Source organism: Lissotriton vulgaris, chromosome 11, assembly GCF_964263255.1.
Source record: "Lissotriton vulgaris chromosome 11, aLisVul1.2, whole genome shotgun sequence".
Lineage (NCBI taxonomy): Eukaryota > Metazoa > Chordata > Amphibia > Caudata > Salamandridae > Lissotriton > Lissotriton vulgaris.
This window is the reverse complement of record NC_141699.1, coordinates 950123516-950145404: the sequence shown is the minus strand read 5'-3', so window position 1 is coordinate 950145404 and position 21889 is coordinate 950123516. Positions and strand designations below refer to the sequence as shown.

At 44.7% G+C, this 21889-nt stretch overlaps 1 protein-coding gene across 1 annotated transcript in view; it reads right to left on the bottom strand.

The window, feature by feature from the left end:
- Positions 1-21889, bottom strand: part of ARHGEF26 (Rho guanine nucleotide exchange factor 26) — a 452167-nt gene that overhangs the window by 68494 nt on the left and 361784 nt on the right. The window contains exon 12 of the mRNA XM_086944113.1: positions 715-924. Within this exon, the coding sequence (XP_086800239.1) occupies positions 715-924 (210 nt within the window). The remainder of the gene's footprint in view (positions 1-714; positions 925-21889) is intronic.

The window sequence follows — 21889 nt, the reverse complement described above, 5'->3', positions numbered from 1 at the left end:
CAAGGATTAACTGGAGGGGGTACCATAGGTGCCCCCTCGGCCCCCAACCGTAGGTGGCATGGGAAAGGGGATCCGGCTAGGGGCCCACAAACACGCTTTCCGACAGGCTTTCCATGTCGGAAAGCCCGGGATTGGAAGTCTGTCAGAAACCATGCATCGTAATCCTGATGGCATAAAAGACCATCCATATGGATTACGGGCCGGTTCCGACTGGCTGACAGGCTCCTTAAGCCCGTCCGAGGTCAGCCGGAATGACCGGCCGGATTCAATTCCGACCAGCTGTATTGTAATCAGCCGGTAGGAATTGAAACTGATGATGTCGGTCGTAAAGCCTCCGATCAAAGGTCGGAGGCTTTACTATGGACATCGTAATAGGCCCCTTAATGTGGAAAAACTGAGCAATTGTTAAACCAATATGTTAAAGCTTCATAACTTTGGAACACATATTTATGTATTATTTGGTTTGAAGAGTTTGGTTGAAGGAAAGTGCGTCCTTATTCCAAGATTTAAACAAGCCCTTAGTACTGTGGATTAATTTCATTAGGGTGAGAAGTTAACCAACTATGGATGCTATTATAGCAACATAGTTGTATGCTGTGCGTGTTTGCATTTAATGTACAGGTGTCTGCATTTATTATATATTTTAAAAACACAAGAAAACTGCATTTCATGTACACATGGGCTAAATAGAAACGAAAGAAAGTCAATACTTACAGGGTGTCCTCGCCAAGAAGTATTTCTACCTCTTCTCCTGCATAGTTATTTCGGATGGTTAATGTGAAGAGAAAACTAGCTGATGTTTGTCTCGAGTAAAGCATTGGTGTGCTGTTTCTTACTGGGGACATACTTATTTCCTCGTTTTCATATGGAGCAACTGATAGATGCTCCTTTAAGGAATAGTCTGTGACGTTGTAGCTCTCCTCGCTGCAGTAAAAAGAATAATGTAAAGGAATGGAGTCAGTTAATAATTGCAATGTACACATTTCCAAAGAGAGAACTAGCGAAGTATTTATCCAAAAGGTAACCACATTTTGCTTAGGGTCACCATGTGTAACTGTCAGGCTTGCTATCAAATAGGTTGCCTAATAAATACATTTTTGTTTTACATTTATCATGGAAAACACAGTTTTGAACTTTTAGAAATCAAACATTTCATTCATATATCTAATAAAACTGTTCATGTATGATACACATTTTAAAATACTTGGGGCCACTTTTGCTTCACTTTTCCCATGTTAAAGATTACGCAAAGGTGGTGCAAGGGGCTTGTAAATCTGCCCCTTGGTGTACAGAACTGAACTCACTCCAAAAATCTCTCAATAATATTATCTCATCATCAATACATTAACAGTGGCCTTTAAATATGCGGTACAAAAGGGGGTGGAATGCCAGAAACTGGTCCTCGGAAGCTTGTTTCCAGTCCAGGGAAGACATGGCTTGGCAGTTCGGGCTGGACTGTTCCCATGAGGCATAGGGTCAGACTGATTTGCATATAAGCATGTCTGAACTGGGGTGGCAGAGTGGGCTAAAGAACGGTGATGGATTAAACCCAGATCTTTTGACTGGGTGTGAGTGTTTGATTGATTCAGATGCTCCGTCCATCACCACCCCCTTTTGTACCGCTTTAAATATGCAGCAGGACATCTCCTGTGGTATGCAGGCACAGCAGCATGGGTATTGCTCCTTATCATAAATAAAACATTGAACCATTTTATAGCATACATATTGATTTGATCATCTAGACAATGTTGTAGGGGTTTTAGAAAGAAAGGGCCCTCTGACTTGAATGCATTTAAAGATTGCAATGGTATATTCTTCCTTTTTATTCTGCCGTTCTGTAGCATCTGTAAGGTGGTCAATGAGGATATCTTTGTTTAGATGAAAATTGGAAAAAAAGTGAGCCTGAGACACAATGGCCAGTGCAATGGCTTTTTATTAGTATGTGTTTGTTTTCAGATGAGATAAGTGATGTTATGGCTTGTGCATTACTTTTGGATTGTGGCTGTTCTACATGAATGCAGTCGATGCTTCTCTATCTATCTATCTATCTATCTATCTATCTATCTATCTATCTATCTATCTATCTATCTATCTATCTTTCTATCTATCTATTGATCTATCTATTGATCTATCTATCTGCTATCTCCACTCTGAATGACAGCATGCCGTTCTTTCACAAGGAGCATATCGGCGCACAAAGTAGTTTTTTTCCCTACCAGGGACTACTGTGGCGATGTGTGCTTTTTGGGACCAAAAAATATTTTTGCTTTTAGACAATGTTTTTTGTTATAATGCTGAGGTCCAGCTGCTGCCAGAGCAATAGCATTTTAAAAAAAACACGTTAAAACAAGACATACATTGATAAAAACTAAAAGGCATTCCACCAATGCCTGACCTATTTGCTTTTCCATGCTTGTTTATTTCCATGTTTCCCATAATCTTGTTGAAACTGATTTTACACGGATTTTCCATTATGAACATGTTTGGGAAGTACTAGCATGTATCAAACGTGTTTTACTAAATGGTGCTTCAAAGTACCTAAAATTTCACAGTAGTTTAGCTAAATGTTTCTTGTGCCAATTTTTTGGTGAACGTTTTATTTTGAAAGCAAAGAATCATAATTCTTGCTTTCAAGTTTCTACAAGAATTTGCATCTAATCTGAGAGTATGTTGGGAGCATTATACGTAGCCTCATATTGGTAAACTGCAAATGTGTGCACACATTTTTACACTGGAGCCACTGTCAATAGTGCAATCTGACTTTACAACATTTCTTAGAGCGCGCCAGGGTGGTTCCTCCATGTGGGTGGAGGAGCGTCGCTCCACTGTTTTCTCGCAGTGCGAGAAGCAGAACCATATAATGGTAATATAAATACCCTTTTATGTTTCTTCTTCTCATGCTGCGAGAAAGCAGAATGGTTTGGTTGGGGGCGGGTGGGTGGGCGTGTCTGCTTGAGGGCAACGGAGGAGTGGCTAACCCAATGCTGCGGGCCCTGACTGTTTGGTCGGCCATCTGGAGCTGACCAGACCAGTCATGCGCACTCTCCCTTTTCTCCATGTAGGCTGCATGCAATGCAGCCTACATGGAGAAAATGGCCTCCCCATAGGCGCCTGTGTGGTCGGCGTCCCAACCAATCACATCTCTGATATTGCAGCGTTGTGATGGGGTTAAGGGAGGGGAGGGAGGCTGCCTGCTACCTGTTCAGTGGGACTCTGCCAGGAGCTGAGATGGCGCAGAACCCGGAAAGGTTTTTTTTTTTTGTTTTTTAAATAAATAGCCCCGCGCAAACCCCCCCCCCACCGCGAATCATGCAGGCCATGACTGAAGCGCGCACCCTGATCATGAAGGCTTTGCATTAATGAACCCTACATACAAGTTAGAACAACATGAACACATGGGTACAAATGTTACCTTAGCTGCAGAGAATGTTCGGTCACTGATCTATAATCCATAATGTGGTACTGTGAACTTGCGGCCAAAGGGTTTGTGCTGCAGAGGTTCGAATCTACTTGTCCCAAGGACAAAATAAACATGAAAACTTGTAGTCTTGGACCCCCAAAAATATGTCCTGGGCGTTGGATTATAACCCACATACCACCGTGATTCTGCTTATTCTAAAGTGAGAAAGGAAACTGTAATTGTTATGTATTGTAAGTGGGAGTACAGAAATACGAAACGTTGAAGTCAGAATAAGATTGGGGATTTTAAGGTGAGAGTAGCCCAGCGCTTTGGGCAAATTGTATCTGTTCTATGTATTTATACAAAATCCAAACAATTCTGTAGAATTTGATTTCATGCTTCCCAACCCCACCTGCTCACCATTGCCCCACCACACCCCCTCACTCTGTGTTTTAATTGCTGCTGGCCTCTCTGCCTTAGAAAAAGTGCTTTTGCACTACTTGAATTTAATACTTTGTATTTTCCAATACATTTTGGATTAGTGTTTTTTTTAATGGCACCTAGGTCAATTCTCTGGTGTACATGCTTGTTGACGTATGTAGGACAACCAACAACACCATTGGCTGTCTTTTATTTTACGTTTTTTAATTTACTGTTGTCCATGCTGAACAGCATCATGTTGAAGCTGCACAGCACCACCAAAAGGCACTGGCAAAACCAACTGGTCCGAAAGTTAATGCCTATTGGCTTTGTCAATATTTGTTTGTGCAGGGTCAGGTTGAGAGCAGATTAAAACAAGCATTTGCAATGCAATGGTCTCGGCATCATTAAAGGTAGAGCTATTGGCATTGCTCATGAAATTTCTTTTTTTTCTTTAAATCACAAATAAATGGCATTGTCATTTACATTGCCAATACACAGCACTCTGCACATGCACTCACTGCTCTGCACTCACTGCTCTGCACTCACTGCTCTGCAATCACTGCTCTGCACTCACTGCTCTGCACTCACTACTCACTACTCTGGACTCACTACTCACGCATGCATGCACAACAACATTGGTGCTATGTCATTTTTGCCTGCTGCTCCACACTTATATTTCAAAACAACAAAAAAGATTGTGACTAACTCTCTTTCCATCACCGTAAAGTTGGAGTTTGTTTCAACTAAACACCCTTGCACAATAATACAGTGTTTGCACAATGTTGCTAGAGAAAGCGTACTAGGGAATATGTGGAAACATATCTTTCCCCAAGTATGCCTTTGGTTTATACTCGTCTAAAACCCTTGTAACGGTGCCAAACAATGTGAATTTACTCAAATTATTGGTAGCCATTTTTTTCAAATTTAGATAAAAGGTCGAGTAATCGTGATAGAGTGAATGTGAAGCCCCCATCTTGCAGGTAGGACCTCTGGCCTATCCTGCGCACTAAACCAGGGCTGACAGTAGGCTGAAAAATGTGGGGGGGGGGGGTCTCTCAAAGGGGCGTGGCCTATGTAATTATGGGCGTGGCGTAAAAACCACAAATACGCTACAAATCTGTGCTTAGAATAGTGTGCATCCCGACTGGTATTTTGCTGCATCTGTCATTGCTTCCAGACATATAATACAACAAGTAACATTACACCTACAAAAAGCAAGGACTACTGGCTTTGTCAATGTGTCTTAGTTGCATATGATAAATAAGCAACAACTACGCCTTCATTGTACATTACATTGAAAATGTTTCAGTGCTGAAATGAGGAGATTCTGAAAGAACTATAATGAGTCTCTTTGAAGTTACATCAAAGGCAGTGCAGGGTGGTACCGCTGCAGAGTTAAGACCCCCCCTCCTTTAGGGTAAGGATAAAAATGGATAGCCTGATAGGGACAAGTCTCATCGCCTACTTTTTTTTTTAGAACTGCCGGTGTTGGGCACCGGCAAGACCTGGTCCACCTAAACCCCTGCACTAAATTGTATTAAAAGCACCCTCTGTGAAAGGGGCAACTACAGAACACTATAGTTTTATAACAGTCTATACAACCGCCAAAGATCTTATTGCCACACCTGACATATTGGGGAAATTATTATATAAACAGATTATAAATTGAATTATATGCCATTGAATATTTAGATATGGCAACTGAGAGGTTATGAGTGCAGAAAAGGGGAAGCATCTTAAAACAGGATGCTAAAATTCACACATTGTCTGATTGTCAATAGTATCAACCCCTGACTAACACATGGCCCATGACTTTAATGGCACAATCAGACGGTTTTGCATTTCTAATAATGTGCATTAGAACATACGCAGATTCGTTTTACCCGAGATATGCGTCAAAGTAAAGGGTCTAAAAATGCAACGTGGAGTTGAATAAAACGTGAGAGTAGCGACGTGAGGATTTTGCAGCTACACATGACCTGGTTGGTTTATTTTCAGTAGGTGTGTTTCCCGCTCTTGCTCTAGCCATTGGCTCCTCATCAGAGTTACGTCACAGCTGGTTTCCGCAGTAGGGCTGCTCTCACGTGCTTTGCAGCGAGCTTTACATGGCCTTGTGCGAATGTTTTTTTCCCCACTATCTTACTTGCTCAAGGTAATGACAATATACACTAATCCTTGTAAATTATCCACTTATAGAAGAAAACACTTCACAAAGCAATGCATGTTTTATAAGATCACGCCAATCAGACCAAACACAGACACACCTCATAAAACAACATGTATTATTCGGATTAAACCGATCAAACGTCAGGTCAGGAAACGCCCACCAGCGACCTCTGGCAAGAATCAAGTGCAAGCAAGCTGGCACCGTGGGTGAACCATTGGAAAAGTATATTTTAATTAGAGTTGGGTATGTTAGGAATTTTCAAGTAATTTACAACAGCTGTTCAGCTTAGAATCTCGGCATATCTGCAAATATCAGTGTTTTTCGGTTAAACGAAGCTGTGGAGTAATTGTAGTAATTCCCTTAGAGTATATAGTTTCCTGCATTTTTTTCAGGCAGATTTGATGTAATTATCTCAGTTTCTGTGAGAATCGAGGTTTAATTGAGTATTAGAAAGATTGTTTGCTACCAGGAGCCCAATATTAAAATAAGCAGATAGCGCTGCTTTGCTGGCAGCCTCGAACAGAGGGTACAGAATTGCAAGAACTGGCGCATCTCTGCATATCAGCAGAGATGCTCCAGTTGATTTGCGTCACGCAAAAAAACCCTGTAGCCACCATGGATGCATCGCATTTACAATACGGCGCACCGTGGTGCAAGGATTGATAGATGCGTGACGCATCTATTGGCGTAACGGCAAAGCATTGCTGGAGTCGTGCGGCTAGCACGACGCAACTCCTCAACGCTCCGGAATGCCTATTTCTATTGTGCTGCGTCACTCCTTACGCCTACCTCAAGCAGGCGTAAAGTTTTGATGCAGTGGCAACGTAAAAGCGACTCGGTGAAATCTTGTAGATTTCACTGCATTACTTTTACGAGGCTGTCTTACGTCAGAATGCCCACCCTCCATACATTATACCTGACGCAGGTATAATGTAGCGCAGGGCTTTACCATGTGACCCATTTCCCTAGATGAGTCACAATGTAAATATGTCGCAACGTGGGGCATTGTTTACGACGACGCTGCATCACAAGAAGTGACACAACAGTGATGTAAAGTTGTTGTAAGGGGCTTGGAAATCTGCTCCAGAGTATTTTGCAGGGCATCCAAGGAGCTGCAGTGTTAAAATAAGTATCTGAACTGTGATCGTGGGTGCCAAGGGAACCGGTTCAGAAATATGGTTAAAAAAGAAATACATATTTTACAACTAATTTGTTGGCCTGTCACCTTCATGTAAATAAATGTAACAAACTCACCTCAAGTGAAAAATAATTGCAAGTTCAATTACTCAGTGAGACAACCATTATTTTATGTAATGAACGCTCTATAAATGCGATCATTTCATGTATCTGTGTGTGTAATCAGTCACACAACTGAATTCTGGTTGGTGCACCAGAGAATACTGACAAGTAATATAGTGCTACAAGATCCCCTTGCGTGCTGCTGTCGGCCGACGGGTGCACTACCTCGCTAGTGTTGCCGTTGGCCAACGGCTGACGCGGCCCGCCCATTTTGCGGAAGTGCCGCACTGCCGCGAAATCGCGGCCGAGGTAAAGGGGTTAAAGCACTGTAAACATGCAAGTAATTAGTTTGAAATTCTGTTACACACATAAGATGCTGCAAAATGTGCAGCGATTTGAGCCCGGTGTACAAAGTCATTTGTGGTCACAAAGCCTGTGATTTGCAGAATAAGAAGGTTTGCAATCATTAAATGGCTAACTTGAACGTACAGAATCCATTTCCTGATTTGCCACATAGCAAAATTATCTTTGAACAGCATAACAAACCACTATTCGGAAGAGACATGTTTCGGGCATCCCTTCAAATAATATTTTGTTCTTTACATGTATCTATATGTTTTGCGATCGAAATTCAGTTGCAAAACAGTGAAAAGTTACTGACTCCTGAGTTTGGGTGGTAACACAGGTGCATATGTAAAAAAATATAAACCAAAAATGTTGTTGGGAAGTGGACAAAGGACCACTGCCAGCTATAAAGCAAACTTAGAAAGATAATCTTTCATTTGTTAAAGGCAGCACCTTTAACGCTAAGAAGGTCTGTAATTTAGAAAAAAGGTTTACTTTATTTACATGCGATCACAAACATGGTGATCTGTTGACCCCAGCATACCACCATCTATCCCTGTGATTTCATTCAGTCATAGTGAATTGCACCCTACCTCATGAATATTGATGAACTAGGCCAGATTGCAACCCACCATGATTTGGAATTTTATGAATCAAAAATTATTTTTCATTCGTACAAAGACGGTGCTCAATTTGCAGCTATTTTTTACCAATGGATATTTGGTACATCGGACTCTAAGGGCATCGTCTACAAGAAAACAATGCAGTGCGGCGCTGCAAGCCATTTAGCTGCGCTGTGCTGCGTAATTTTCAAAGCACAGGGATGTATTGTATGAACAACAATATGATGCATCCCTGTGCTCTCCTCTGCGCTGGCGCACAGTTAGCTGTCATGCGCCAGCGCAGGCACCCGTGTGTCATTTTGCAAGGGTGCCTACGCTGCGCTGCGGGAATGATTGTTTTTGTGCAGGAAGGGATACGTTCCTAAACAAAAACAATTATTAATGGCATTTTCCGCTTTCTAAGCGTGCTGAGAGTTTATTGTCTTTTTAGAACTCTCCCCTTCAAATTAAAGAATGCAGGTACTCAGTGCCTGACAGTACCTACCAATCTTAGGAACTGTTATGGAACCTGGCACTGTACAAATAGGTGTTATGGGATAAAGGACCTCCTGCTATATGTTATAAGGATATTGGAAGTCACTGAAGAGTTCTGTGGCAATACAGAGGAACAAGGCCAAAGGCTGAGTTCGTTTAAAAGGTCAAGGAGCTCAAAGGCGGTTAGCCACATCCTCATAATGTATATTAAGGGGTACTTTATTCCTTATAAAGCATGGTCCCACCATAGCCCTTCCCACAAACCACTTACATCTTTGGTTGTTGCTGTTTTATATGAAAGGGATAGGATGTTTGCAAACACGAAGAATGAAATTAGAATCTTTAGTGCAAGACTGAACACACCACACAACAGTTAGATATTTGTTGAATAGGATATTATAAACATTTTAATAAAATCAGATTAAAAAAATGTGTGGTAACATGCATAGTAATTCTATCTTTCCCATAATTACCTAAAGAGTGCAAAAAATAAATATGCTGCCACAATAAATATTCTATCTGCTTATCACTGTTCATGTAAAAAATCAAAGTAGAAGAAAAAAAGAGGCTTTCTTTTCATTCTTAAACTGCAGCTTTAATTATGCTCACTTGTCGGACACCCCCGCGCCGCACGGCCACCAGCTGCTGCGTGTGCCCCATTACCTTGCTCGCTGCCTGCCTCGCTGCCGGCTGCCGGCTGACTCCGCTGTCGGTTGTTTTTGCCTTGTTTTGACCGTCATTTGTGCCTGTTGTCTATTTTTGTGCCCGTGTTAGCGTATTTTTTCTCCATTGTTTTGTTATTGTTTTTCTGTTGCCGTGTCAGCGCTTTCCTTCCTGTTTGCCCGCCTACCTCGCCGCCCTCCGTCTTCCCTCCCCGCTTCCCGCCACCACCGCAGACCCCGCCCCTTTTTCCTTCTGTTCCCTCCCCGCTCCCGCCTCCCAGCTGCTCCGCCCACCCGCGCACTTCGCCTTATATGGCGACCGAGCGAACGCGCAGCGGGCGCGCCGAATGTGCGCCGAAGGCGCGCCAAAGGTAAGCCCGTCTGCGCCCGTCCGCGACCGGATCGCGCCCAGCGCCAGGACCCCTGGCCCACGAAGACCCCGACCTACCCGCCTGACGTACACCGCCGCCACCCTCATCGCACTCAACACCGGCCGACTCCCAGAATGCCACCAAGCCACACCACGACGCACCCACGGACCCTTCAGCTACCACGCATGCAAGTTCTCCTGCATCCGGACCTGCCTCGCACCAGCACCCGCCAAGTTGAACACCAGCAGCACCCACCTCAAGTGCATCCTGCTCAACACCCGCTCCGTCCACAGACACGCCATCGAACTCTGGAACCTCCTAGACGCCACAGCCCCAGACGTTGCCTTCCTCACAGAGACCTGGATGAACGCCTCTTCAGCTCCCGACATCGCCATCGCTATCCCAGAGGGCTACAAGATCGTCCGGAGGGACCGCAACGCCAACCAGATGGGAGGAGGCATCGCCATCATCCACAGGAACACCATCCGTCTCACGACCAGCACCGACAACACCCTGACCACCGCCGAACACCTGCATTTCCAGATCCACACCGACCCGAACACCACCCTCAGAGGCACCCTGATCTACCGACCCCCGGGACCACGCACACAATTCAGCGAGGACATCGCCGACTTCGTCAGCCCGCATGCCCTCCCCTCCGCCGACTACATCCTCCTGGGGGACCTCAACTTCCACCTGGAGAACAACAACAACCGCAACACCAGCACCCTGCTCGACAACCTCGCCAATCTTGGACTCAAGCAACTGGTGTCCACCCCCACCCACCTCGCCGGACACACACTCGACGCAGTCTTCTCTTCCAGCACAGACATCCACTTCAGCCACGCCACAGAGCTTCAATGGACGGACCACAGCTGCGTCCACTTCACCTTCAAGAGAACGACGACCCACCACCACCAGCAACAGGCCGCCCGCAGAAGCTGGAACAAGATCACAGCAGACCAGCTCGCCACCTCCCTGAGCCAGCACCCTCCTGCCAGCTCAGCGAACCCCAGCCAGGCCGCCGACAACCTCACGAAGTGGATCAGCAACTGCGCAGACGAACTCGCCCCGCTGAGGACCTCGCCCAGCAGACCCGGCAGCAAGAAAGCCCCGTGGTTCACCGACGAACTCAAGAGCTCCAAGAAGAACTGTCGAGCCCTCGAGAAAGTCTGGAGAAGGGAACCTACACCGGACAACAGGACCACCTTCAAGCTGGCCACCCGGAAGCACCACCAGCTGATCCGCGCCGCCAAGAAAACTGCATTCAAAGACCGGCTGGACAACAACGCACACAACTGCAAGGAACTCTTCAACATCGTGAAAGAGCTATCCAACCCCAGCGCAGGAAACAACGACATCACCCCATCGCAAGACCTCTGCAACTCCCTCGCTTCATACTTCCACAACAAGATCGCGGACATACACAACAGCTTCAACAACCAACCAACGCACACCAAGACCGAACAACCACCCCCCACCACCACCCTCCACGCCTGGACCCCGATCAGCACCAAAGACACCATCCGCACGATGAACTCCATCCACTCCGGATCACCGACCGACCCCTGCCCTCACCACGTCTTCAACAAGGCTGACGCTGTCATCGCACCCCACCTGCGAGACATCATCAACACATCCTTCGACACCGCCACCTTCCCTGAGAGCTGGAAGCACGCCAAACTCAGCGCTCTACTCAAGAAACCCACAGCGGACCCCACCGAACTCAAGAATTACCGCCCCATCTCGCTCCTCCCGTTTCCAGCCAAAGTCATCGAGAAGACCGTCAACAAGCAGATGGCCGCCTTCCTCGAGTCGAATGGATCCCTCGACCCCTCACAGTCCGGCTTCCGAGCCAATCACAGCACCGAGACCGCCCTCATCGCCGCCACCGACGACATCCGAGCCCTGATGGACAACGGAGAAACAGCGGCCCTCATCCTCCTAGACCTCTCCGCGGCATTCAACACGGTCTGCCACCGCACCCTAGTACAGCGCCTCAGCAACGTCGGAATCCAGGACAAGGCGCTGGAATGGGTCATCTCCTTCCTCGACGGAAGAACACAGAGAGTCCGCCTACCACCGTACAAGTCAGAAGCCACCAAAGTCATCTGCGGCGTCCCTCAAGGATCCTCTCTGAGCCCCACCCTCTTCAACGTCTACATGAGCCCCCTCGTGGCCATCGCACGCCAACACAACCTCAACATAATCTCCTACGCCGACGACACCCAGCTGATCCTCTCCCTGACCAACGACCCCGCCGCCGCCAGAGCCAACCTGCACGAAGGAATGAAAGAGGTAGCCGAGTGGATGACGACCAGCCGCCTGAAACTGAACTCGGACAAGACGGAGGTTCTCATCCTGGGCTCCTCACCCTCCGCCTGGGACGACTCCTGGTGGCCTCCCGCCCTGGGCACCGCACCCAAACCAACAGACCATGCACGCAACCTGGGCTTCATCCTGGACTCCTCCCTCTCCATGACCAGGCAAGTCAACAACGTTTCCTCGGCATGCTTCAACATCCTACGCATGCTACGGAAGATCTTCTGGTGGATCCCCACCGAGACCAGGAAGACCGTCACCCAGGCCCTCGTCACTAGCCGACTGGACTACGGCAACGCCCTCTACGCCGGTACCACCGCCAAGCTCCAGAAGAGACTCCAGCGGATCCAGAACGCCTCAGCCAGACTCATCCTCGACATCCCGCGAACCAGCCACATCTCCGGACATCTGAGAGACCTTCACTGGCTCCCCGTCAAGAAAAGAATCACCTTCCGCCTCCTCACCCACGCACACAAAGCCCTACACGACCAAGGACCGAGCTACCTCAACAGCCGAATCAACTTCTACGCTCCCAAACGCCACCTCCGATCAGCCAACCACGCCCTTGCCGCCGTCCCCCGCATCCGAAGAGCGACTAAAGGAGGAAGGTCCTTCTCCTACCTGGCCGCCAAGACCTGGAACTCCCTCCCGACCGACCTGCGCCTGACCCAAGACCACCTCTCCTTCAGGAAGAAGCTGAAGACCTGGCTGTTCGAGCAGTAGCGGCACCCCCCCCCCCCCCCAGCGCCTTGAGACCCTACGGGTATGTAGTGCGCTTTATAAATGTCACTGATTGATTGATTGATTGATCGGCCTTGCCCCTAGCAGCAGGCATTGTGATGTCAGAACTCAGCTTTAATTAGCTACTACAGTCAAGCTGCTATGTTATTTCTTTATTACAGACAACTAGAGACATCACAAGTGACCTGTAATAAGGAAATTAGATACATACGTTTATACATGGATTGCATGGTGTCATATATCATTTTTCCATAGCACCAAATCTTGGATTTGTATGTGAGAAAATTGTGCATTAGATACAAAGTGGGCCCAGCAGGAGAACATATCCACCACAGGAAAACCAGTGACTCTATGATACAATAGCAGCTCTATATGACATCCATTGATTCTATAAATTGTGCTTTGATAGCACTTTGTTCTTGGTAATAATTGCTCAATAATAACTGGAACTTAGTACTAGCCTGCATCCCAAAATTAAAAGATTGTCTTTTATATCAGAGGGCTATAGAAACATGGTAGTTAAACTCCTCCAACACCAATGGAACACTGCCCACCTGCACACTTCCATCATCTCAATGGCAACCCAATAGGCCTACAACCTAGCCCCATCTGTGCCACTGGAACCAAACTACACCCGACTGAAAATCCCTAATCCGGTCTTTGGTTGCTTGAGTTTTGGTTTGGGAAGGATCTGGCCTGGCAGTTGTAGTGTCTTATGAGTTATAGATGAAAGGACTCTTTTGGTTCTTGACAAACTCCATAGAAACGACATGTAAGTGCGTTGGTGTGGGTAACAGAATTCATGCTATAGAATGTTCAGTTCATGGTTACACGCTAATGAATAAAGATGTGTAATACCAAGCTCTGTGTGTGGCGTAATCATTTACAAGTACCCAGGCTAGGGGAGGATGCTACAGCAGATTTGGGAGGACAATTCCAATTGGAGAACAGCGAAGACTGATTTGCAATATGCCTTGGTCCAAACTGAGATATCATGGTGTGCAAAATAATGGTGCACTGTGATGCAGCCACAAGTAATTACCAGAGGCTAAGATTAATTAAAACATTCTGTCCATCACTTTTTTGTATATTTCGTAGACAATAGTATCAAGATTCAGTGACCTTTAAGAGATATTCTTCAAACTTTCCAATTTCTTGAAGACTCTTACAGACCAGATGGGAAAGAAAAGGTCACAAAATAAAGGTCTGGATTTCATGTCCAACACACTCCATACTTGTGCCTCATATCATATTAGCAAAAGGAACAAATGTACCGTGCTCTCCATGCCACTGGAGTCAAGCTTGCGTGACTGATGAAGGGTGATACCTCGAAACTGGTCCTAGGATGCTTTTTTTCAGTCCAGGAAAGGCCTGGCCTGGCAGTTCGGGCTGGACCCTGCTCCCACGGGTAGCAGGGTCAAGACTGACTTGCAAATGGCTGGGTTGAAACTAGAGTGGCATGAAGAGCAAAGAAACAATGGATTTAGGTCCAGATGTCTGTACTGGGGTGAATGTTTGATATTGTTCTGCATTTTGTCCATCAATTATTCTTTTTGCATTTGTCGAGCCAAGTGGGACGGGTATCCCCATTTGTGGGTCCGGTGCTCTCCGAATCAAGCTAGCCTGTCTGATGAGGGGGTGATACCCTGAAACTGGTCTTAGGATGCTTGTTTCCAGTCCATGGAGGACTGGCCTGGCAGTTTGGGCTGGGCTGGACTGTTCTCATGGGGTGCAGGGCCAAGACTGATTTGCATGGCATGGGGATTAAATAATTGATTCAGGCTCAGATCTCTGTACTGGGGTGAATGTGTGACATTGTTCTACATTCTGTCCATCAATTGTCCTTTTTTCTCATTTCATATTTGGATATTCGATCACTTCCACATTCAATTTAGCAAGTCAGAGATATAATATACCATCCACTGGAAAAATATAGCTGTATTATACAAAAAAATGGGACCATGTAATACTCAAAAGTTAAGGGCCAACACTTCCAACCATTGAGTCTAAGTTCACCCCATTCTCTCGTGACCACCTATACTTAGAAACTGGGTCTAAAATTAGTTCCCTCTAGATTCAACTTTTTACCCATTGAATCTGTTTTGTATAAACCTGCACATATTAAAAGAAAGCCCGAACTACCACCCAAGTTGATTCCATTTGCAGTGGCTGGAGTTTGTTTAAAATAGATGTGAATCAATAGTATACCAATTATTCTTCCGCCAAAATATTGGGAAAAGAAGTCAAGCATTCTCACATGAAATTAGGGCCCTGTTCACCAACCTGTCCCTCACTTTCCCCAGTTCCTCCAATATCGAAGCTACCCCTTTCAGCTCCATAAGGCACCAACACTGGATGGAGCTTTTTGCATGAATATTTAGGGCTTGTAGCCATCTAAAGAGTTGTTTATGCCTAGTTCTGCAAACTGTGAATGTGCGATTCCTAAACCTTTTGGGGTTTTTCTCTAAGGGGATGTTGGGTTTTAGATATAATGACGTTTCTTCAGCCATGGCACAAAGAAAGGATCTAGAACTTGTTGCACTTGTTCAAACGGGATACATACCACAGTTCAGCAAATGTGCTGCTAAATAATACAATTTGAAATCTGCTAAGGCTAAGTCACATTGGTCCCTAAGCAAGGACAGCTTTTCAATACTTATTCTTGGACTTTTCTTATTCCATATAAAAGAAGAAATCAGCCCATTCAGCCTTTGAGAAAAGTGACTATGTTGTATGCAGGGAATAGACTATAACATTCTAATGAAAATGTAAGTAGTAAGATTGGTGGATGTGATGGCCCTGTTAATTGAGAAAGATAAAACTGGGGGGCATATTACCAACCAGTAGCGATATTTATCGTTAACTAGGCTTAGCAACGATTTTGTTATCGCTAAGCATCGCTGGAAATTATCGCTGAGATAACGTGCTATTAGCAACGTTTATCTCCAACGCGATAATTTTTCTGGCGATAGCCTGAATATCGCTGAGAATACAGCGATATTCACGCATTAGCGACGAAATGCTCTTAGCCATGTTATCCACCTCCCATTGGATAACATGGCTAAGAACTGGTCTGAGCAGGCGTTAGTTTTTGGCGATAGCGGGAATATTTCCATCGCTACGCCCGCCTTGCTAATAGGCGATAGCAACGTTAGAGGCTGCTTTCAGTCGCTAACAGGTTGGGTACGCCCACTTTGCATGTCATTAGCGATAAATATCGCTGACATGCAAAGTGGGCCCCAAACCGCTCGCTATCGCCTAAAAGCTGTCGCTAACATACTTATTTTTCTAAACTGGTGTGGTGTCCACTTGTAGTGTTTTCACTGTATTACTGTATACATGCACAAATGCTTTACACACTGCCTCTGAGATATGCCTGTCTGCTCATGCCAAGCTACCAAGGGGGTGAGCAGGGGTTATTTTAGAAGGGTATCTTCCTTACCCTGACTAGGGAGAAGGGTCCCTACTTGGACAAAGGTGCAAACCGTAGCCAACTAGAGACCCCTATTTCTACCAGGGAAGTTATCTATACTTGAGCAATATGGAAACAACATGACAAATATCAGGCCAGGCTATGATGCTTTCAACACTGTGCAGGTGTTAAACTAGCCAGCCTATCTTGCACAGCAGAATGCTAGACCGCTCCATGTTTTGCACATGTTTATGAAAATTGAGGAACCAGGCTATTATTTTCCAAATGATTGCTATGAGATAAGCAACACAACCTAGCAAAGTGGGAGCGAAGGAATGGAGGGCCATCCTAGGGGAGCCTTGACAGGCAAACCCAGGGCTTGAGCTTTGATGTGGAGTCAAGTTTGGATTGCTGATCCTGGACATAATAGGTCACATGGCTCATCTATGTTATGTTTAAGGTAGTTATGAAATAGAAGCTACCTAACGTAATGAAGTACTTTGCATACTGGGCCCAGATTTTAGTCCTAGGTTACCTTCAGATGTAAACACTCAATCAAGGGCAGTGTCTCTAAGAAGGACTTGCATCATGAAGAAAATGTAATTGCCACACAGTATACTGTATTATGTGCATCGTGGGAATTATTTCATTTTACCATTCCACCTTACCCTCTGAGCCTCACTAACACCCAATGCCATCCATTAGATGTCTAAGCAGTCTACCTAGCTACTTTACCTGTCTCCGTAAGCCCCACAGATATCCCTCCACCCAAGTTGAGTAATCCAAAGGCTCCACAGGCCCTTCAATTCGTAATGACCACTTCCTCTGACGAGGAAACACCGATGACTCAATTCAATAGGAGCTGACTGTAGAAACTCAGGGGGATATTCACAAGGAAGTGGCGGAGAGAGGCGTTAGCTTAATGCCTCTCTCCGCCACTTCGGAAAAGCAAGGCTGCACCATATTCACAAGGACATGGTACAGCCTTGCTTTTCCCCCTGCGATGGCGCTAAGTTTCACAACTTAGCGCCAACGCAGGAACCCTTGCACCAGAATGCATGGGTGTCTGCAAGCAGGGAGGTTTGTTTATGTACATGAAGGTGCTCCTTCCTGCACATAAACAAACCTAAAATGCCAGTTTATAACTTACATGTGTGCTGCTTCATGCAGCACACATGTAAGCTACAAAATGGCATTTAAAAAAAAAAGGTTTGGTCATGTACAGGAAGGGACACCTTCCTGTACATAAACAAACCACAGCATTTTGCATTTTCCATGTGTGCTGTACAAGGCAGCATGCATGGAAAATGCAAAAACGAGGAGAAATAAAGCATTTCTCCTCGTATCGCCAAATGAAGACCAGGGTTTTCCTGGTCATAAGTTTAGTGTTAGGTCCTGTTTAGGCTGCCCTTGTGAATAGGAGGCAGCGTAAATATCAATGGGTTTTGCGGTGGAACCCGACCACAACACGTGAAAGGGGGCCTATTCACAAGGCAGCGTTAAGCCACGTTAAGTGGCTTAACGCTGCCTTGTGAATAAGGCGAGGCCCCTATCGCCACCACAACGTCACCGAAAGTGAATTTGTGGTGGTGATAGGGTGTTGTGAATATGCCCCTCAATGTTCTCAGCGACATCACAACATCCGTAAGTCCAGAGCTGTAGATTTGCTTCAAGTGAGAATCAGTGCAACTTACGCTGATCATGCAACAGCATTCTAACACCTCAAAATAATTTTTCTTGATCTTTCCTCATATGAAATAGTTGGTAACGAACAATTTCACTTATTTAATGCTTTATATAAATAAAATAACTGCTGTGTTTTCTTTTCATTGAAAGGTCGGCATTCCTTACACTTTTGCATTAAATGAATCAGCATGTAATAGAACACTGTGGACAGAACACTTCACACACATCCAAGAAAGTACAGATATGCCACCTTAATCTGCATTATGGAGACCAAACAGTACTCAAATCCACGACAACTTCCCACAGGACTTATCAGGCAAAACACTGAACAGAGATGCAAAACAGTGTACAGAAGCAGATTAGCAGAGTATTAGTGCACTCAAATAACCACTTTCAATTTAGAACAAGAAACACTGAAACATTTTATACAACGCATTGAGCAAAGCAGACTACATACATACAACACTGCACCTATATATGCTGTATAGTTGGTTTCTACTTCGCTCACAACAGCACATACCATTGTTCATACACAAACTAATCAGCAAAACACAGTACAAATAACTTGAACCCCATCACCACAGTCCAGAAAGGCCAGAATTTGGATCTTATGGCTCCCAAACACGATTATTACCTCCACTCACTCACAGAACAACAGATCGGGCACTAGACAAATCTAAGAACCCATACTGCAACTAAACACATTTGCTAAGACCTCCACCAACGCCATTAACCTGCAAAACTGGTCAATCCGCTAATTATAAAATAAGCCTATTCTGAAAAACAACAGAAATACACTACTGACGTTATAGTCCACAAACCTAATCAGACTCGGCTCTCTATCTCCAAGGTCATGACAAGCTGGTACCAGACCCTAGTGGTGGCACAAGGCCAACTATGCTATAAATGTTTAACTTTACAAAAACCATCGTAATGCAGCTCAACATTTAGTACAGAAATCCAGACCTGTATGTTCATTTGTTGCACAGAAGGTGAAAGCAAAACAAAGGAACTCATGCTATATACTCAAGCCTATAAAAACCTAGTATAAAATGCTATAGGCAGTCAAGCTTCCATGGACTCTGAAAACTAGTACAGGCAGCAAAAGATCTATCTGCACCCCCCCCCCCCCCCCCAAAGAACATCTGCATCTACCAGCCTGAGTGACAAAATGCAACGTCCCTAAGGAAGCCATCTCTGACATAGAAACCCTGCAGATGAGTATGTCATTCATCCATTGTAGCTTCATTTCCTCAGGATACACATGTTGTCAGTAATGCAAGTGACAAAAAAACATTTTACGGTAAGTCTACAGCTGTGTAGCGGAAGAAGCGGTCCCCACTGACATATTGTTTGATGAAGACAATGTGCATGACCTCACCCCTTCCCAATCTGTGGACTCTTCAAAATCTGCTGGACTTCAGCAAGAACGTGCCAATATTCAGCAAAAGTGTAATGAAGAAGCAAAATGTCAACATAAAAAAAACACAAGGCTAATGTGAACAGCAGATGTGTTTCAATTTGTAGGAATCTTTCTATGGTTTCATCTGTTTGTTATTAACAAAGGAGAGAGGGCTTATTATAGCCTTATAGCCCGCCGTAGAGGGCTATACCGGCTATTAAAGGCCCTCTCCAGCGTTAAAGGCCCCTAGCCGAAGGCGAGGGCCTTTAACAAGGGAGAGGGACTTTAATAGCGGTATAGCCCATCTACGAAGGGCTATAAGGCTATTAGAACATTCTGTCACTAGAGGACAGAATGTTCTAACAAAAAAAACAAAGCCTTTTGGGATCGTGAGGGGATTGGAATCCCCTCAGGTTCCCTGAAGCCTTTGTTCACAGCCAGAGCTGTGAACAAAGAAACATTGGAATGTTGGAGCTCCAGGCTTATACCAGCCATTATAAGCCCAGAGCACTCCATTGTTTTCAATGGAGCTCCCAACATTCCAATGTTCTAATAAAAGATACATTTCCCTCAATGCCCTACATGCCTACTTCATGGTGTCTATGAACAGGCACTTATTAAGGGAAAGAGTGTCCATTAGATGCTTGCATGCCACAATGTCGAATGATTGGAGCAGGTAAACAATGTTCTTTACTGACACTCGCCCTACTAATGACAGGTAAGGAGGAAAAGTTACAAAGAGCTTGAGGTGGATATTGGCGGATAGGTTACTCAGTCACAAACATGACGGAAATCCTGCCTGCCGTATTACAAGTGGGGTGGGATATAACGCACTTGTAATACGCTGGCAGGATATCCTTGACGTTTGAGATGAGTATCCCGTCCAGCAAACTCTAAATCAGGTCAATGTAATTTTCACTGGTACCATAGACAATAATATTCTTAGCACATTGATGCACCACCATGGCTATGGCCAACCGCCCCAGTTATTTGCCTATATTGAGAGGGCCTTAGCTAAGGTTTTGAACTGATAGCATGCTGAGCATGCCGAGCAACCCGATTGATCAACCCTTTTCAGCATTTCAGTGGACATGTGAGTGTACCGTTATTGGCAGCCCTACAAAAAAAGTTAGGCATTATTCCTCACCTAACTTATGGGCCTTGAGCAACCACCCAAAAGAGGAATGTGGGACGTTAAATAGCAGTATTGACAGACTTTACATTCAATAATGCTACCAGCGCAAGAGATCGCCTAGTCACAGTTTGGTGTCTTCACATAATTTGCTCTCTTATACTCGCTGGAGAACAATACAGGCGCATCTCTTCCTTAGATTCTATTTTTTTTCAAGCACGCTACTTCTTGCTTCGATGTACCCTCATGCTCAATTGGTAAATGAGTTGAGCAGAAACTGTGCTCAACTGTCCTACAATTTAGATTCAAGCTGTCCAAGAAAGCTCTTACTTTCAGACCTCCTTCGGCTGTTGTTCATAATTTGTGTGAGAGACCCACTGTACCACCTAGTTTTCCACCACTCAACCTCGAGACCGTATTTGCTCCTGAGACAGGAAAAGTAAATCTCAACTTGCTTGCAGCCATTGTGGATACAGTAATATCATTTGCACAGGAGCCAGTTGTACAGTTTCAGTCGAAGGATGCTGAAGTTACAGGCCAGAAAGAAGTGGACCAAGATAATGCTCCCCCCATGAAAATGCAACTATTTAAGTCTCGTGTGTTAGCCAAGACCATTTTGTTTTACTAACCTTTGTTTTTTTCAGTGTGTGTGTGTGTGTGTATAGATGTATATTTGTTACTGATATGGGCTTTCAACCAGCCCTTTTATTCACTTGGCCTGATGCTGTATCATACACATTTATATTCTGCCAATTATGGCATTCAGCATGGAACAATGGTTCAGCTCACATCAGCCATTGGCTAACTTCACTGTGAGTGACCAGAATCAGCTGTTTCACAAAGAGTACACCCACACACAAAGTAGTTCTTTTCAGTGTCAGGGACTACTCTGCATGTTTTTTGACTCTAGAAAAATTGGTCTTGACTACAGAGATTGGCTAACCCACCATCCAGAAAGATCAAGATCTTGATCCAGCAGGGTTTTAAAAAATCATAATACACAACACACTTATACACAGGAGACACCAAAGGCTGAAAGTACATGTTGCACACAATAGACACAGTGACACACGAGACAGAGACAAGTGTAGTAAGAGGCACTGTAAAAGTGTGCTTTAAAACGAGAGATGAAGAAAATACATTCATAAGATAGCATTAATACACATAAATGAGTTGAAATAATAAATTGTAAAGCATATGTTGCTTATAGACATATAATGATGAGACTATAGATGCTATGTGAAGTGGCCTAGTGATTTATATGCTTTTTGTTGAGAATGCACCAGTTAGAGAAGACGATGCAAACATGTGTAGCAGTGAAGTACAGGCTTGAGATTTTGCAAATTGGTACTAGAGACTATGTAGTTTATAAAACATGAAAAACTATTTTAGGAGAATGAAAATTAAAAAATGTGCATTTATATGAATATCGTAACATTTTGTGCTAGTATGGTATGTCTAATGTTAGTTATTTGTATGCAATAATATTG